The sequence below is a fragment of the Ammospiza nelsoni genome, chromosome Z, assembly GCF_027579445.1.
Source record: "Ammospiza nelsoni isolate bAmmNel1 chromosome Z, bAmmNel1.pri, whole genome shotgun sequence".
Lineage (NCBI taxonomy): Eukaryota > Metazoa > Chordata > Aves > Passeriformes > Passerellidae > Ammospiza > Ammospiza nelsoni.
In genome coordinates this window covers 70,811,727-70,828,269 of record NC_080669.1, presented here as the reverse complement: position 1 = coordinate 70,828,269, position 16,543 = coordinate 70,811,727, and the positions used below count along the sequence as shown (strand labels likewise).

Genomic DNA, 16,543 nt, shown 5'->3' with positions numbered 1-16,543 from the left:
GGAGATCAAAGAACTGTGTACCAGCAAATTGGATCGTACAGTGGCTGGTGTCAAGTGACCTAGCTGTACTGTTTATAAAAACCAGTAAAAACAGTTTATGCTTGAAACTAAGGAAATCTAAATTCTCCTTTGGATTCCAAAACTATCCATCTTTCTAAGGCAACCTCCAAACATCTCCTTGACACAACCTCCACTCCTTGGGAGTTTCCTTTCCTTCATCTACTATGGTCCAGACTCTTCCTCTCAAAGGCTGATGAACATATATTTCCAGTTTATTCTTAAAATAGTCTGTGTTCTGGAACGTCTTCAGGGGCCAGCACATCTGCTTGCAGGACTTCTTCCTGGAAGATACTGAGCTGCCACTTTCCTTAAATTTATATATTCTATGTGGTTTCCTCCTTAATTATGACTCTGGGCTGCCTAACACATCTCTGGAGCACTGATCTGTGAAACATACAGGAGTGCTAGAAAGCTGACATGAAGCACAGCACCATAAAAAGGTTGCCAGAGCTGGTGAGCCAGAGGGATTTTCAGGCTGAGAAAGAACTAGAAAGGAAAGAATAATTTCAGGACTGGGTAGGCAAAACAGCAAAACAAGAGGCAATTAGAGCACATAGGAGAGAAGCAAGAACAGCCACTGAGGTCAGATTCTGGATCACTATTGCTTGGGATTAACAATAGAGGAGGGACTCACAGATTAGTATTAATAAGTAAAGGACGAGAGAGACCTCTGGAAATTTGCATTTTGAGCAGTCAGACAGATACTGACTTTTGTTATAGAAGAGAGGCAAGAAGGGGGTAGAGGGGTGTATGTGTCTGTTAACAAGAGGCACCAGTGTGACAATAGTGATGAAGTGAAGAAAATTAGTGCCCTTGCCAAGAGCAGATAAAAACTTTTCCTGTGGTGTACAGAAAGACAAGCTATCAGGTCTCCCACAGAGTTCAAAAGCAAGCGCAGCTACCAGCTACATACAGTCCATATCCAGCAGGTACACTGAATAAAACTCCCACACTGCTGCCAGTCCCCTCAGCCTCTCCAATCCCCTGCTATACTTACTGCCTGGCTCTGTCCGAAAGCAACAGAATATGGCATGGCAGGAGTTTTCACCTCTTCACCTCTTTTTTCTTTTTTTTTCTTTTTTTTTTTTTTTTTTTTTTTTTTTTAGGGGATGTAAGGAGTGAAGTCCCTATGGATTTTGCTATGATTAGAACTTAGCAAAACTTTGCAGTCTGGAGTTCATATTGAAACATATTCAAATGTTTCACAACACAACCAATGTCCAAATGTTCTTATCACTAGCTATAATTGCCATCTAACACAGTGGCCTCAGCAAAGAGGACTATAATCACAGAGAAAAATGCCTCTGGGGACTATACCCCTCCTCCTCCAGAGGCTATTTTTATGTACAGTAAAATTTCCACAACATTTTTGTTATGCTATGCAATAATATGCAGCTTTACAAAAAGATACTTGGAGACAACGATCTATTTATCAAATCAACTGATTCCTAGTCGCTTTGGTGCCTGTGTATAAAACACCATCAAAGTGAGACAAGTTGGAAGTAAGTACATGACAGTATGGCTTTTTCTTTGTAGTGTGTGCATTTTGTCCATCATCTATAGCAAAAACAATAGCAAAATTATCTGAGAAAAGACCAGAAATTAAATTTTTAATATACCATCTTCAGAAAAACAAACTGGGGTTGCATAAGGTTCAGATTTTGTGACCCATTGATTGCTATTTACTTCTGTAGGGTGGATATTCATGATAAAGCATCATTTAAGCCCTCCAGATATAGGATAAGAGCTGACTTGTGTAATTATCATTGAATCAACAAAAAAGGAGGGCTAATTGCTGGAGCATATTTAATGTCATATTCAAGGAATGTGTATTTATGAATATTAGCAACAATATTAGCTGTTAGGACTCCCTGGTCCTAACAGCTACAATTCATACGATGGCCTGCTGAATCCAATGAGAGTGTTGACTGTAGTTTCAGTAGAAGAACAATTTACTCAACAGTAAGCCACCATCTGTGAAATCCTAGGGAAGGCAAGCCATGAGGTCTTAAATGTACAAAGAGAACTTAAGCGTACATTGGAATATACTGAGAAAATGATCACGCAAACTACAAAAAAAACCCCAAACAACTAACAGAGAAGAAGCAATCTCTGGCAAATAAGTTCTTAGAAACGTCAAACAAACACGGAAGTAAAGAATGCATTTTCCTCCTTTCTACTCTTATCAAAAGATGTGGGAAGATGTTAATCACCACTATAATACCCAAGTGTAAAGGAAAAATTAATGAACCTAAAGCAGAGAAACACCTGAATTGGAAAACATAGCTTTCGGCGTTTTACTACTTCTACTTTTCAAGGGAATCAGCTGCTGTTAACGGTAGAGGTGTTTCCTCCACATTTTGGTGGAGGAAAAATGGAACTCCATGTTATTCTTTGACCTTCTGTAAAGTATGTAATTTCTCATACTTCAGCAAAAAAGCGAGTAACGGCTGCCTGACTGGCAAAGTCAGTCACCTTTGCTGACATCTTTTTCTCAGAGAAAAGTCATGAATTTACGTTAGTGTACTGCAATGGTACTTCTCACGTCCAAATTCCTTCAAAACTTGCAACAGATCCTCACAGTAGGTCTGTTGGACCAATCATCGTAACGTTCAGGCAAAATGAAGTAGATGTACAGGTAGTCCAAAGTTATTATGGTGGCTCAAATGCACAGACCATTAAACAAGAAGCTTGGACTGGAGTGGACACGAGTTTTCTCCCACCCCAGCCAAGCACCAGCTTGAGACAGCTGCTGATGACCAGCAGCATCTTCTCTAGGCCCAGAGGTGCTCTGTTTTTGGAAGCAGGTAGGAGATCTGTGCCAACGCTGCACAGGGACATGGATGAGGGAGCAGTGGGAGCTTTGTCTTCTCTGACTGGGTCTGGAACACCAATCCTCTGCCAAAGCAGCAGACACCCAGTTTTCTTTTTTGAAGGTGGTGACCACGGACAGACCGGTTGCACTAAAGGACGATGTAGGTGAAGCGCAGCCAGCAAACGGGCACACAGTAGCTGCCGGAGAGGCAGCTAGTGGGGCTGTTCCTGTCCTGCCTGGCAGCCGAGCAGTTTCTCCTGGGAACGGCAGGCCAGGGCAGACCCGGCCTACCCGAACAGCTGGGGCTCTCCCTCGGCCCCTCCTCGCCCGGGGCGCCCCGCGGGCGCAGGGCCGGCAGGCCGCCGCCGGTGCCGAACACGAGGCCTTGCCGCAGGCCTCGCACCTCGCCGCGCCTGCTGCAGCCCCGCCGGCGGGGCGGCGGCCTCCGGGGCCGGCAGGGGGGCAGACACAGCGCCCGGGGGCGGCGGCCGACGAGACCAGCAGTAGCCCGGGGCCCAGGAGCGCGGAGAGCGAGGCAACCCGGCGCCGACTCGGCTGCCATTTCCCCTGGCCTTCGGCGCTGCGGGAGCGAGGGCGGGGAGAGGAGGCGGAGGAGAAGGAGGAGGGAGGGGAGAGGGAGGTGGCCGAGTCGGAGTGCACTGAGGCTACGAGCTGCCAACACTCACACATCGCCTGCCGTCGCAGCCGCGCTGCTCCCGGATTCCGGAGAGAGGGAGCGAGTAGAGGCGAAGAAAAGCCAGACGCGGGAGAGGAGGCAGAAGACCGCTGGCAGGGGGAAGGAAGTCAGAGAGGAGGGAAACGTAGGGAGAGGGATAAGGACCCCTCCTCCCCGCGGAGAGACGACTTCCCATGTAGCTAGGGATAGAGGGGGAAGCTGGCGCTCAGGAACAGTGAGAGAAGCTCTCACAAGCAAGTTACTTAATTCCGGGAGAGCGGCGGGAAGAGGGCACAGCAGCAATCACTGATCAGAACCACTATTCCCAGCCCCTCATCATTTAACCCCCGGGTGGTTCAATGCACTACTCCAAGCTCTTCCTAGTTTCTTCCTCGGGCTAACTTCGGAGGACGTACCGCCGGAGCGGCCCGGAGGGGAGGACAAGGGCCTCGGAAGAAGGAAGGAGAAGTTTTGTGGGGGTTGCGTGCAGAGGAGAAGATGGGCTGGAAGCGCCGCTGTTGCTGGGGAGGCGGAGGCGGCGGGGACCTTCTCTGCCGGCTCACCCTGGTGCTGGGGTTCCTGCTGCCCGCCTGCAGGACGCGCCTCTACACCAACCACTGGGCTGTGCGGATAACCGGGGGGCTCCCGGAGGCCAACAGGATAGCGAGCAAATACGGATACGTCAATATAGGACAGGTAACGCTAGTCACAACTACTTCCTAACGGGCACCGCCGCTGCGGCCGCCCTGCGCCGCCGGGGCAGGGACAACGACGAGGGCAAGGGACGGGCGGCCCCGCGGCCGCTGCCCGAGCACGGCCCCGCCGCAGGCCCCGCCGCCGCCGCGGGGCGGTCAGCGGAGCCGCCCCGGCTTCCCGCCGGGGGCCCCGGGAGGTGATGCGCGGGGACAGGTACGCCGGAGAGCTTGGGGTCGTGGCCTTCCCCTTCAAAGCCAGGTGTGAAACGGGGCGCGGGCAGGGAGCCGCCCGCGGGGCGGGAGGGGGAGGGCATCGCCGGGGGGCGTCCCGCCGCGGCTCTGCGCGCCGCCTCGCTGCGGCTGAACTTTGCGCTCCGCAGCGGACAGCCTCCGGTGTCCCCTTTCCGAGTTGAAAAGCGCTGGTACAAGACGAGCTCGTCCTGCTGCGAGCGCCGGTCTCTCTCGCCGGCAGCCAGGACGTGGCAGCCGCGGCCGCCGGCTGGGCGCGGAGGGCGTCCCGACCCCCGCGCTGGCGGGGCGTGCGGAAGGAGGCGGTGGCAGGGAGTCCCGCAGCGCTGCCAGGCGGGCGGCTGCCCGCGGCGTTCCCTGGGGAGGGAGAGCGCGCCGCTGGGGCCGAGGCCACACCTGGGCTTGGCTCGGTCCAGATATCACCACGTCAAAAAATTCTTGGATACAGTCAGGTTCAGAAACTGCAAGTTAGCAAACACCTGGTTCTTACTGGATTCCATCACACTGAAAAATGCCCCTCTTCTGCAAATAGGCACAGTTATCTTTAAAATGTCCTAACATCACTGCTTCTTAAGGAGTTTATACTCAGCGTTCTAGGCTTTCCTCGCTGTTGTTCTCAAAATCCAAGTTGCATATGTCGGGTTTACAAGGCGAGTGCCTACAAAATAAACAGTCCTGTTGCATGCTTGGGTGCAAACATCCAAGTACATTCTTTGTATACACTAGTTTATTCTACATGAATTGAAAGGTTAGAAATGAACATTTACAGGTACAGAAGGCTTCCTTTTGTGCATGAGAGTTACAAAAACGCAGCTGTGTTTACACTCCAGGCGTTTCATATCAACCAAATCAAAGTAAGGTCTGATTATTATTGTGTTTTAAAAAGGGTTCCCACTTACTACATCATTGAATCAAAAGTTTAAAGTACATCTCAATGTTCCCACTCATTGCAAGCCTGAATAAGACAGCTGTGTGGTCAATTAAGATAAATAATTTACATGAGAAAAGCTGGAAAATGTCACTGGGGTAGCACAAAACATGATGTGTAAGGATGCAGTTGCTTAGTAAAACTGAGTATCAACTTCTCTCGTGGAGCACTTAAGCAGGCAGGCAATACTACTTCCAGCTGGAGGCAGTAAAATTTGGGAGGAAGATTGCATGTCAAAATTGAAGTACTACTTCGGAACTAAAGTTTAGGAATCAAAATTTTTTGCATCAGCTTTCTTTCTAGTCTAACACGTTTTATGCTCAAGATGTTTGTGTTCCTATCTGGGCCCTTATAGTGCCAAAATTAGCAACAGCTAATTAGTGTCAGCTGCAGGATGCGCCTTTCCCCATTTTTTCTTTTGTCAGGCTGGCTGGTCAGTTCAGAGCCTGCCTTTTTGTACTTTGCATATGTAAGCCCCATCTTGAATTAAGGAAAGAATGCAGTAAGCTTCTGTTGTTTCTTATGTGTCAGTGAAAGTGTCTATGTACAGCTATGAAATATACAACTATGAATAATGCAGATTAGAAATACAGATGAGAATGAGAGAAAATAGACACTATAAGTAATTGAAAGCTGGAAAGTACTTTATTAGGTATATGGATGAAAAAATACTAGACTGTGTGTCTAGGTAAAGACGGGTAAATGGAGTTAAGGTATTAACTTTTGGAGAATAGGAATCAGGAACAATTTGGACAGACGAGGTGGGCTTGCCCATAGTGAGCTTTTTTCATAGATCTAGAAAAGCAGGAAAATATTTCATACAAAACAGGAAGTGCAAAAAGAAGATAAGAATGGGGCATAATCTTCTGGTTATTACTGAGTGACAATTGCAAGCAATTAAAAAAATTATTTTGTGTGAGATGTTGAAAGATATTTTCTTCGCTGAATATGCTCTGAAAACAAGAGACACCAGTAAGCAGAATTTTCTCATAGAGTTACACAATAGGCATAATGTTTTGGTTGCATTAAATTTATGAGCTCATCTTTAAAAAGAAAGTGCAAAAAGCCAAATCAAAATTCCACTGCAGCTGGTCCAAAGGACCAACTAACAAATTATCCGGAAAAATAATCTATTTAAAATATTCAAGATAAGAAGTAGTGAAACTGTATAAAAATGAAATTTGCAAACCAGGAGCATTCTGACAACAGTAAATTGCATTATTAGAGCTGCAGGAAACTGGGGGAAAAGAGGGGTTCTGAAGGGCTTGTTTCCACTGACTATAATTTTGTGTTTGTGGAAAAATGGCATTGAAAGGTTCATAAAGTTGATCAGTGGAGACAAGATGGTAGACCCAGGAAGGCTCTGAACTGTAAATACTGGCTAACACCCTTCTCCCAGTTTTTGTTATTTAGTGCATTCCTGGTGACAGGAGGAATTTAACTTACTGGTTTTTTGATGCTTGTGTGATTTGGAGAATATCCAGTTGAGTCTTGAAATACCTCTTGAGTAATTTTCATTGCCGTAGCAAACCTGCAACGTCTTGCTGAATGACTGGACAAGTGAATCAGAAATAGATGGCAGAAGGGGCTGTTAAAAGAGGCCTTGAGATGACCTGCTGGTGAGCAATTGAGAACTCTCTCTCACAGTTTCTGGTAAACTTTTATTGCTCTCAGACTTCTGTAGTCTTCGTGTCTTACTATGAAAACTCAAAGCTTTAGCTTCTGTATTCATTGAATAGAAGAATTTTCCATTAAATTTAGGGAACACAGCACAACAGAGAAAGAATCCTCTTTATGTTTTTCCAGGCTACATGTTCTGTTTCCTGTTTCCTACAAATTGCTCTGACATACTTCTTGTTTATCTTGTATTTCCTGTATTACCAATGAGAGATATGTCTTCTGTGTTTCACTGGACTTCAAAATTATACAAACATGTAATATCAGGACTTAAATGCATAGAGTTGATTTCTTTCCCCCTTTTCCAATGTAGGCTTTCTGACTTACCCTTGAAGTGCAATTAGTAATTTCTCTAGCATGAAGAAGTGTTGCATAGTTCTTTTTGCACAGGTCTTCTAAGACAGTGGTCTGGACCTGCAAGGCCTCTGGGACTGTGATAAGATAGCCTAACATAAAGCAGCTAGGGAGTTGTTCTAAGTTCCACACTGGATGGAGCAATTTGGGCTATAGTGCATCCCCAGCACCTCTTTGCTGGCTTGCTTTCTATTTTGCAGTGGCTACACAAAGCAGACCTTACCTTAGGGCAAAGTATCTGTCACTGACATTTAGGAACATTTCTTTCACTGTTGGCAGCTGTCAAGGGTTAAGCATATCGTCTGTGTAGCATTTTGTACAGTTGGTTTAAATATTGTGGCTATTTGCTGTCATCAGGTGCCAGGAGTTTCTTGTTCAGGCAGTGGATTTTCCTTTAAGATTGAGGAGCACAGGAAAGACAAATGGTTGGTACCCCAAAGGTGATGGAAGAATGGAAGAGATAAAGATATCTGCGGTTGCAACGAGAGAAATGCTGCAATAGTAAACTTCAGATCCTGTTCTTCCTTTCTTCTTTCTTAATTCTAGGCATGAGCTGAGGGTGGGTGAGCACTTTCCCACATCACATCTTTTTTCTCCTGATAGTATTTGTTCAGGAATTTTACCTTTTTGATCTCTTCCAGAAGTGAGTAGCCTATTCCCTGCTCTTTGCGACTGACTGTCCACCCAATCCCTACAGTTTTCTTCATACAAGGAATAGACACTATTAGCCAAAAGGCACATAAGCATTTTTAGCTTGAGGAATCACAGTAAGATAAACAGATCTGGCTTTCTAAATAATGTAAATGCTGATATCACTTGCCAGTAAGTGTTTTGTGGTGGGTTTGTTTGTTTTAACTGGGAGTATTATTTGAAGCCAGCAGATCACACAAAAGTTTAGTAAATAATATTTCAAACCTGTTCATTTCAACAGTTCATTTCAAACCTGACATTCTTTTGATGTCACAGAGAAGATGTTGTGTAACAAGGTCAATTGATAGAAAGAATGGGAGGAATGGCTGTTTTGCATTTTACAAATCTATTCCTGATGGAAGGCAGAAGTAAATTTTGCAAACTAAGTATTTCAAATTGCAAGACAAGGAAGCAGTTAAGGAAAAAAGGAACTTAATTTGAGATAAAAAGCCTAAACTACGGTGGTTGTCTTCAGCAAAGGAGGGAGCTTGCTGCCAAAAGTCTCCTACCACTTTACAATGATGTCTCAAAAAAGCAAGATGATAGGCCTTTGTGTAAAGTTCAAGTACCCCATAATATAGATAGATAATAGAAGAATCATACCCCTTAAGAGCCTGTGTGCTCACAGTATTGCAACAGAGTATGCCTTACTAAAATTTAATACTTGTAATAATTTTAATGAAGTCCTGAGTACTAACGATACAAGTATCAGGACAATGGTATCAAAAGAATTAAAGATAGGTGTACTCTAAGTTGTATGCATATGCAGATATTTTTACATATCAGCAAATGCAGATAGGTAAAAGTACACCAAGGAAAACAGAATTTTCTCTTTTACATAGAAGGAAAAAAGAGCCTTAAGGGGTGGTACAGAATAATCACTGGGAGACAAATATTTGGAAAATATAAGTTCTGAAAAACATTTTTTGCAAATGCTCAAAATGCCACAGAACCGGTACACCTGAACATATTGTAGTCTACAAAGGGTATACCATGGCTATTTCTTCATATTTAGTGGTAGTTTTCTCATTTCTGCAGTTAAAAATGGGAGGAAGGAGGGAGAGAGAGCACATTGTAGTTCTAGTAAATGTGAGCTTTTCATTAGGAGCTGGGTGAAGAAAAGGAATGCTTTCTGATCATGCAGGCAATCTAGCAGCATTTGTGTGTTGTTATAAAATGAGGGAAGATGATAATCTTGTGTAACAGAATAGTGGTCAAACTACAAATTGTGTGATGATTTTTTTATTTAAAGCCCTTAGGCAAGCACAAACTAAATTATATTTTTAAGAATAACAAGTAGTAGCTAGCTCAATTTACAAATGACAATATTTGTGCAAACTGTTTCTCTCAATCAAAGTGCAGGAGTGGAGCAGACTGAGTTCAATGGAAGAACTGGAAGAAATCTGTAAAATGTATTGATGTAAATCCATGGTGCAAGATACCTCTGGTATGACAGCTGTCATGTCATGGTATGACAACCTCTGACTGACAATGGCTAAAGCTGTAGAAGTGAAGGGCGAGAGGGAAATCACTGCAGATTGGTTTGTCCACTGTAGTGCCTTTAAGGAAAACCAGCTATGCCCACATGTTTCCTGGCTGATATGTAACCTGTTTTTGAAGGTCTTCAGTAATGAAGTTCCACAGTGTCAATGAAGCTAGTGGTTTTAGTGGTCTCTTATACTCTTTGCCCTGGTGAAGTCAAAACTGTATTAGTCTTTCTGCAATTCAAAGCTGGTGTTTCTTGTTTCTCTATGAATGTAAAGAGTAGCAACATCAGAAAAGTTGTAACATTTCCCTCTTCCAGACTTTTATGTTTTCGATCCAAGTTCAGTCCTTTCCTTTGTTTTATGTCAGTGAGGCCTTTCACTGACCAGTCATGCCGTTTGACTCTAGTCTTTCTAAGATGATCCTCATATTGAGCGAGGAGCTGCCAGAGCATTACAGCTGAGTACAGCATAAGGATTCCTTCAGCTGTCCTCAGGAAAGCACTCCTATTTATGTAACCCGTTATGGCATTTGTCTATCCTGTAGCCATATGACATTCTTGACAGAGTTCAGCCTGTGATCTGCTATGGTTCAGAGGTTGATTCTGCCAAATTCCTAGCCCATTGTTTTCCAGTCTGACTTTATTCAGTAGGTTGCTGCTTATTAGGTGTAGTACTTTGCTTATGCCTTTGCTAAATGTTGTCCTGCATTTCCAGACCATGTGTTATGGTGCCAGTTTGTTTTGAATTCAGTTCCTGCCCCTCAACATACGAGCATATAATCTCTGAGTCTTTATGTATTTTAGTAGGTGTCTTTTCTGTGCCAGTATTCAGGTCACTAGTTGAAATATTGACCAAAACAATTTCAAGAGGAATTCTAGCTGGTAATTGTTTGCTGCCCTGCTGCAATAAATAGATAAATCTTATGAAGTTTTGACCTACTGTTCCATAGTTTAATTCTGTGCCCTACTTCAGGAATTTGGTGCTATTACTCAAGTAGTACTTGAAGATAGATACAGTTTTTATTTTGCCAAGTATCTACTCAAAATAAACATAAATAATGTAATAAATATAAAAATCTGAAGAATATTGGATTGAACAGAATCATGAGTGATATGTACCTTAAGGTGTTCATAAGTGGATTTTTAACCCCAGTTGCAAAAATGATTTCTTTTTCCTCCAACTTACAGACTAAATTTAGTCACAGCCAGTGTTATATATCTGCTCTTGTGCTTCATCTGTCTCTCTGTGACATTTTCAGGGTCAGCCTTTATTTTGCTTCTGTAGCTTCTGGTTTCCTATTAGGAGAGAGAAGATAGACCTCCCACTCCTACAGTCATCATAGTTACTGTGTTTTGATTGACATGTGTTTGCCTTGACCAGAAATTATGTCCTGTTTGTATACAACCTCCCCACTCCTTTGTACTCTTTTGCCATAAATAATGCTAGTTGTTCAGGTAAGACATTTCCAGTGTCCTATTTTCTTGTTTTACAGCTGTGTTCTGTGGTCTGTGATTGACCAGTACACCTTTTTCTTCTCCTCCAAATAATCAATTGTAAAATCAGCAAATGGGGAAATACATGATCAACCATATCATGTGGTACTCTTTGTCACCTGCCAAACGCAGGAAAATATATGATCAAACAGAATCCCACTTGCCAATGATACATACCTTAAGACAGTAAGTGTTTATTTGGCAACATACTGGGCTCAATTTGATTGATATTTCCAGAATGAAAAACTGTTTGGAATGAAACATTGGCAAGTCCAGCAGAGTATGAGAATTACAGAATGAAGTCCTGCCAGAACAGCTTGTTGTGGACATTCCTGTGTATTACAAGATGTTGCACAATGGAGGTGAGATTATGAAAAGCATGTTAATCAGGCAAGAGGGAATATACAGTTCTAAACAAATAATGAAAGAAAAAATTGTATGCACAGACTCTTCCAAAGAGAAGAAACCTGATCCCAAGGGGGATGGTATGCTTTTTAATAAGGGATAGCCATCAGGCCCATCTTTGCTCAAGTTACTTTTTTTTTTTTCCCTTCTTGTTGTTTTTTTTTTCTTTTTTAGGATATTTCTGTGCTAGAGGGAGCAGGCATCACTTAGGTTTGTGTTCTGGGGTCAGATTGGAGTTAAGAGATGCTGCAAGTCACAGCTAAAACGTGTGCTATATATTTTATTCAAACTAGAGCAAAACCAGTGGGTTTTGCGTAAGAGTGCTTAGAAGGCACTGTAGTGTTACAGAATAGTGCTGTGTCTCTGAAAGTCAATTAGAATTAGATAATGTTGTCCTTTTGGAAATATATAGTTTAATCAGTGGTAGCATGTAGTGATACTGAAATCAGCTTGAAAATAAACTTTCTACCACAATTTGAAGTGTTGGAATGCAGGCATTCTTTATTACAGTGCTGGACACCTTCAGAGGATTTTTCCTCTGTTTCAGTATGTGTTGTGAAACTTGACAACAAGCTCTTTATTCCATCATGATCATACATATTCATTAGAATGTAATTCCTAGCTAATACATTTGCTTCACTTCTCCTAGAACCAATTTACAGGCCTCCACCTGTTACTAGAAGTCGTTTGATGGTCCTCGAGCGTTTAATAAAGGGATCTCTGATGGTTGTATTCACTGAGTGTCCCCAGTATTGTAAACCTTGCCTGGAACTTCTCTGAGGGCATGTGCAGTTGTTTCTTGTAACTTTGCCACAAAACCTAGTAGGTTCCTTATTATATTTTTATCCACTGTTTCAAGCTATGTTTAGCATCCTGTATGCCTACTTTTACATTCTTTTATCTAATTTGCTAGTTAGTCTTCACGCTAAATATAAATATTTTGCAATTTCAAGGGAACTGAAAATTTCCATTTTCTGTGTTGTCTGTCAGTAGTTTCCCCTCTGGATAAACCTAGAGAATATTCCCTTTTCTTTGTGGAACAAACACATGTCTTAAAAACAGTCAGGAAAGAAAATGCATGCTGTGTTGCACCTTTAAAGCCAGTAGTATGACATCTAGGGCATAGAGAAGTAGATCCTATAACATTTTTGATCGCCTGAGCACCCTTATTGAAATAGGCCCAAAAGGATGAAAGGCCGATAGAAGATCTGTCTAGATGCCACTACCATAGGCATGGGCAGTGGTTTTAAGTTACTGCCCTGTGCAAGGAAGAAGAAAACAAGCATCCAGTGCTTCTCCCTAACACTGCCTTCAGCTGTTTTCAGATGGGGAGTCCAGCCTGAACTGGATATTGTTTCTGCATGCTTGGAAATCCACAATGTTTGCTTTGTCCAGATTCTTGTTCAGTCTTTGAAATAAAATGAAACTTCTAGCATCGGCAATATTCTGTGGCAAGGATTTTTAAGGTTTGCTACTCTTGTAACAAACTCTTTGCTAACACTACTACTCTTTCTTAAGACTGCTCTTTTGCTTGTTACTTACTAGCTTTGTTAGATGGCTACTGAAAGAGGTGGTGAAAGAAGATTTTTGTCCACTCTTACACCATACTTGGTTTTTTAGACTTTGAATATTGTCCCCTAAATTATGTTGTATCTAGGCTGAGGGGTCTTAGTTTACTTTTTGTTATTGGTCATAAAACTTCTGTTGTACCATATCTTTGTCCTTTTCTTCTTCTCCTACTTGGAAACTTTTTCAGATCTCCCTGTTTGAATAGAGGGAACTAGAGCTGCACAGTATTTATTGTGAGAAAACCTTGCATTATTCTCATAATGCCATGTACTCTGCTTTATCCTTCATATGATAACTAATGTCTAGTATATCATTTACTGTGGGGACTTCTGCTGAGTTGAGTTCCTGTGGATTAGTCCGCCATAACCTTGAGGTTGTCACTCTTTAATGGTACGGTACTGGGCAGCTCTGAACAGTGCTTTTTAGTGTGACATTCGGTTTGTACGTAAGTTAATCTACTTTTGTCTATACTGGATTTCATTTGATATTGTTGTCACTCAGTTTTGCAGGGTCCTTCTGCAGTTCATGCACAGTCAACTGTTGCAGTTTTTACATCTGTCATGGCTGATTTCTATACCTCATTGCTCACTCTTTTTCCCATGCATATATTTTGTAATGAAATAGTGTAGCTTCCAGAAGAGATTCTGCAATGGAACACAACAGAACTCCATCTGGAACCTCCACTCATTGCAAGAAGCTAATTGCTATTTAATAAAAAAGTAACAAATTTCTCCTAAGCTTTGCTTTCAGTTTTTTTTCTTTTGTTTTGATTGCTTACTTCTGCGAAGACCTTTTGCAATGGGTTCTTAAATTCTCAAAAAATTGTCAAAAGCCTTTTGGAAGTTCAACTAGAGTGTAACTATTTACCCATCTCTATCTATATGCTTGGCCTCTTCTAAGAACAGCAATAAATTTGTAAGGCAGAATTTTCTTCTGTTTAACTATTTCCAAAGCAGTGTCTTTCTACCCAAGTGTCCCTTAATTATCTTATTTCTTAATTTCTATTCATTTTTCTAGTAGTGACTTGTAGCTCATCTCACATCTCCTTTTAAAAGTTGGCATCACATTTGTTACGCAGCTGTTCTGAAAAGTGAAAACTGTTTTTAAAATGAGATTTTCAATAACTTTAATTTACTGAGTGTTTTTATTCAGTTATTCCACCCATAATCTTTCAACATTGTGAACTGCAGAATGTCAACTATTGTATCTTGAGTAACTGAGCTGAGCTGAACAGAGGCAAACAAATCAATCAAACAGTAAACTTTGAAAAAAATGGGATGCTTTTGTGGATATGCTGCACTCCAATGAGCCAAGCATAAATGAGCAGCTTTAAGCTGGGGAAGTGCCCCTACCCCTCTTGAAAATTAGTAGACTCCTTCTCTGCAGGATTGGGCTGCAGCATAAGCTGTTTTCTCATGAGCAACTAAGCCCCACCTTGCACAACTGGCAGTTTTACCAATGGGGTGTAGAGTGAAACTAATGCAGATACACACAGAGTAGGTGTATGTAAAAGCAGATTAACTTCTTTTGTTTTTAAAGTATTATACTCCATGAAGTATTCATGAAGTAGCAGTTTAATAAAGTCTCAGTAGTCTCTTAGTAAGAACATTGAAAATGTTTTTGCATGTACCCAAGTTAAATCAGTAAGGTTGACAGACTAGATGTATTCTGTCACCACCACACAACACGAGCTCCAGCCCTAGCTAGCATGGCAGTATTAATTGTGATATTCTGTACAGTTTTCTTCCTTGCTCCTTTGTAAACAGAATAATTTGCTTTCCATGAATTGAAAGTGCAATAGTATTTTAGCCGTACCTAACTGAAATAAAAGTTAACTCCTGGAGGATACATGTATGACAATATCTGGAATTGCTTGGACACTTCTGACATGTGCCCATCACCACATCCTGTCATTACTCCTTTCTGCCTGTCTGATCAGGCTGAATGTTTTCTTCAGCTTGGAGTAGTTTAGATTTCCATTGTCAATGAACAACACACCCCTACCCACAGTCAGTTTTAGATCAGTGCATGATGAGGATTGCCAACTGACAAATCACAAAACCATCATCTGGAATTAACAGAGTTGTGGAGCTTTGTTTTCTACTAGAGTTAACTATTCCCTGACCCAAAAGGGCCCTGGACTCTGTTGGCATCAATAAATGGTTCTACCATTGCAACAGACTGCTCTTTTGGAAGCTTTCTTGTATATAAATGTCATTCCAATTGTGTGAAATTTGAGCAATTTCCATTTCTTGCCTGGAAAACAGAAATATTAATCTGACAAACATTACTGCACAGTGAGCAGTTCTAGTGGTGGTTGAAATTTGTATAGGTATTCTGATGTTTCTTGTCTTGTAGGACTCTGACACAATGTTTCAAAATAGAAATGAAAATCCATTTATAAAGAAAAATATATTGTTTTATCCAACGCATTGTTGTCATTTTAGCTATCTTTTTCCTATTTCAGTATTTTGGTATCAATATCAATGTATTAAATAAATGTAGAGTAGAAACTTTTATCCTTTCTCCAAGAAAAAATACTTTCAGACATTCTCTCAACCCTGAGATTGTAAGATTCGGCTTTCCAAATGCGAAGATCACCAAAGAATGTTCTTTATATGTGTGTAATAGATAGGGTCTGAGAGCTGTAACTTGTTTATCATTAGTTTTGGTAAATATAGATGTTTTGTAATGAATCAAGTGTCAGATGTCTTTGGCTTGTCTCTGTAGTGTGAAGTAATTTGGAAGCTTAAGTTAGTTCTTAGCTTAATGAGATTAACTACACTTAATCAAAAATATGGGCCTTGCTGGGGGTCTAGGTTAAAAAAGGATTACGTGTAGTTACCATTAAATACAATAAAAGATTCCAGTGAATCCAGTGAAAGCTTAATTGAATCTTCTAGGATTTTGAAAAATGGTACAGCAGGAGAGACATGTATATCTAAATTAATATCATTTTTGTGTCACTTTTTTGTCTATTTATTTTATTATTGTGACTGCAAATAGCAGCTTTACATGGAATATTGCAAGTCTGTGCTAGACATATGCTATGCTAGAATAGAGTTCTTTGGTATGCTGTAATACTTTGCAAATCCTTACTAAATGTTACTTATGATTATGTAGCTGTTTTATTTCTTACTATACTTGAACGGTACATGGCACAAATATTTTTTTGGTCTTATTTACTCACTTACTTGCTTTTTGTTTTGGTGTATCTTTAGATGCTGTCAGAGAGAATTTTTGTTTGCTTACTATTAAACTGTTACATGAACAGGTGATTCTCTAGTTGTCTTATCAAAGTCAATGGGCTTACAAATGGAGACATAAATAAAGAATACTGACAAATCTAACTTTTACACAAAAAGAGTATAAACTTTTTAAAGTATAAGCAATAACCAAGTAAAATAGATGAATATGTCAGTAACCTGACGTTCTGGACCAGTTG

The 16,543-nt window shown here is 41.5% G+C and overlaps 1 protein-coding gene across 2 annotated transcripts in view; it reads left to right on the top strand.

Annotated features, from left to right (window-relative positions):
* The first annotated feature begins 3,597 nt into the window (after positions 1-3,597).
* PCSK5 (proprotein convertase subtilisin/kexin type 5) overlaps positions 3,598-16,543 on the top strand; it is a 226,290-nt gene continuing 213,344 nt past the window's right edge. For both annotated transcript variants that reach the window (XM_059491816.1, XM_059491817.1), the window contains exon 1: positions 3,598-4,247. In XM_059491816.1, the coding sequence (XP_059347799.1) occupies positions 4,050-4,247 (198 nt within the window). In that variant the 5' untranslated portion in view covers positions 3,598-4,049. The remainder of the gene's footprint in view (positions 4,248-16,543) is intronic.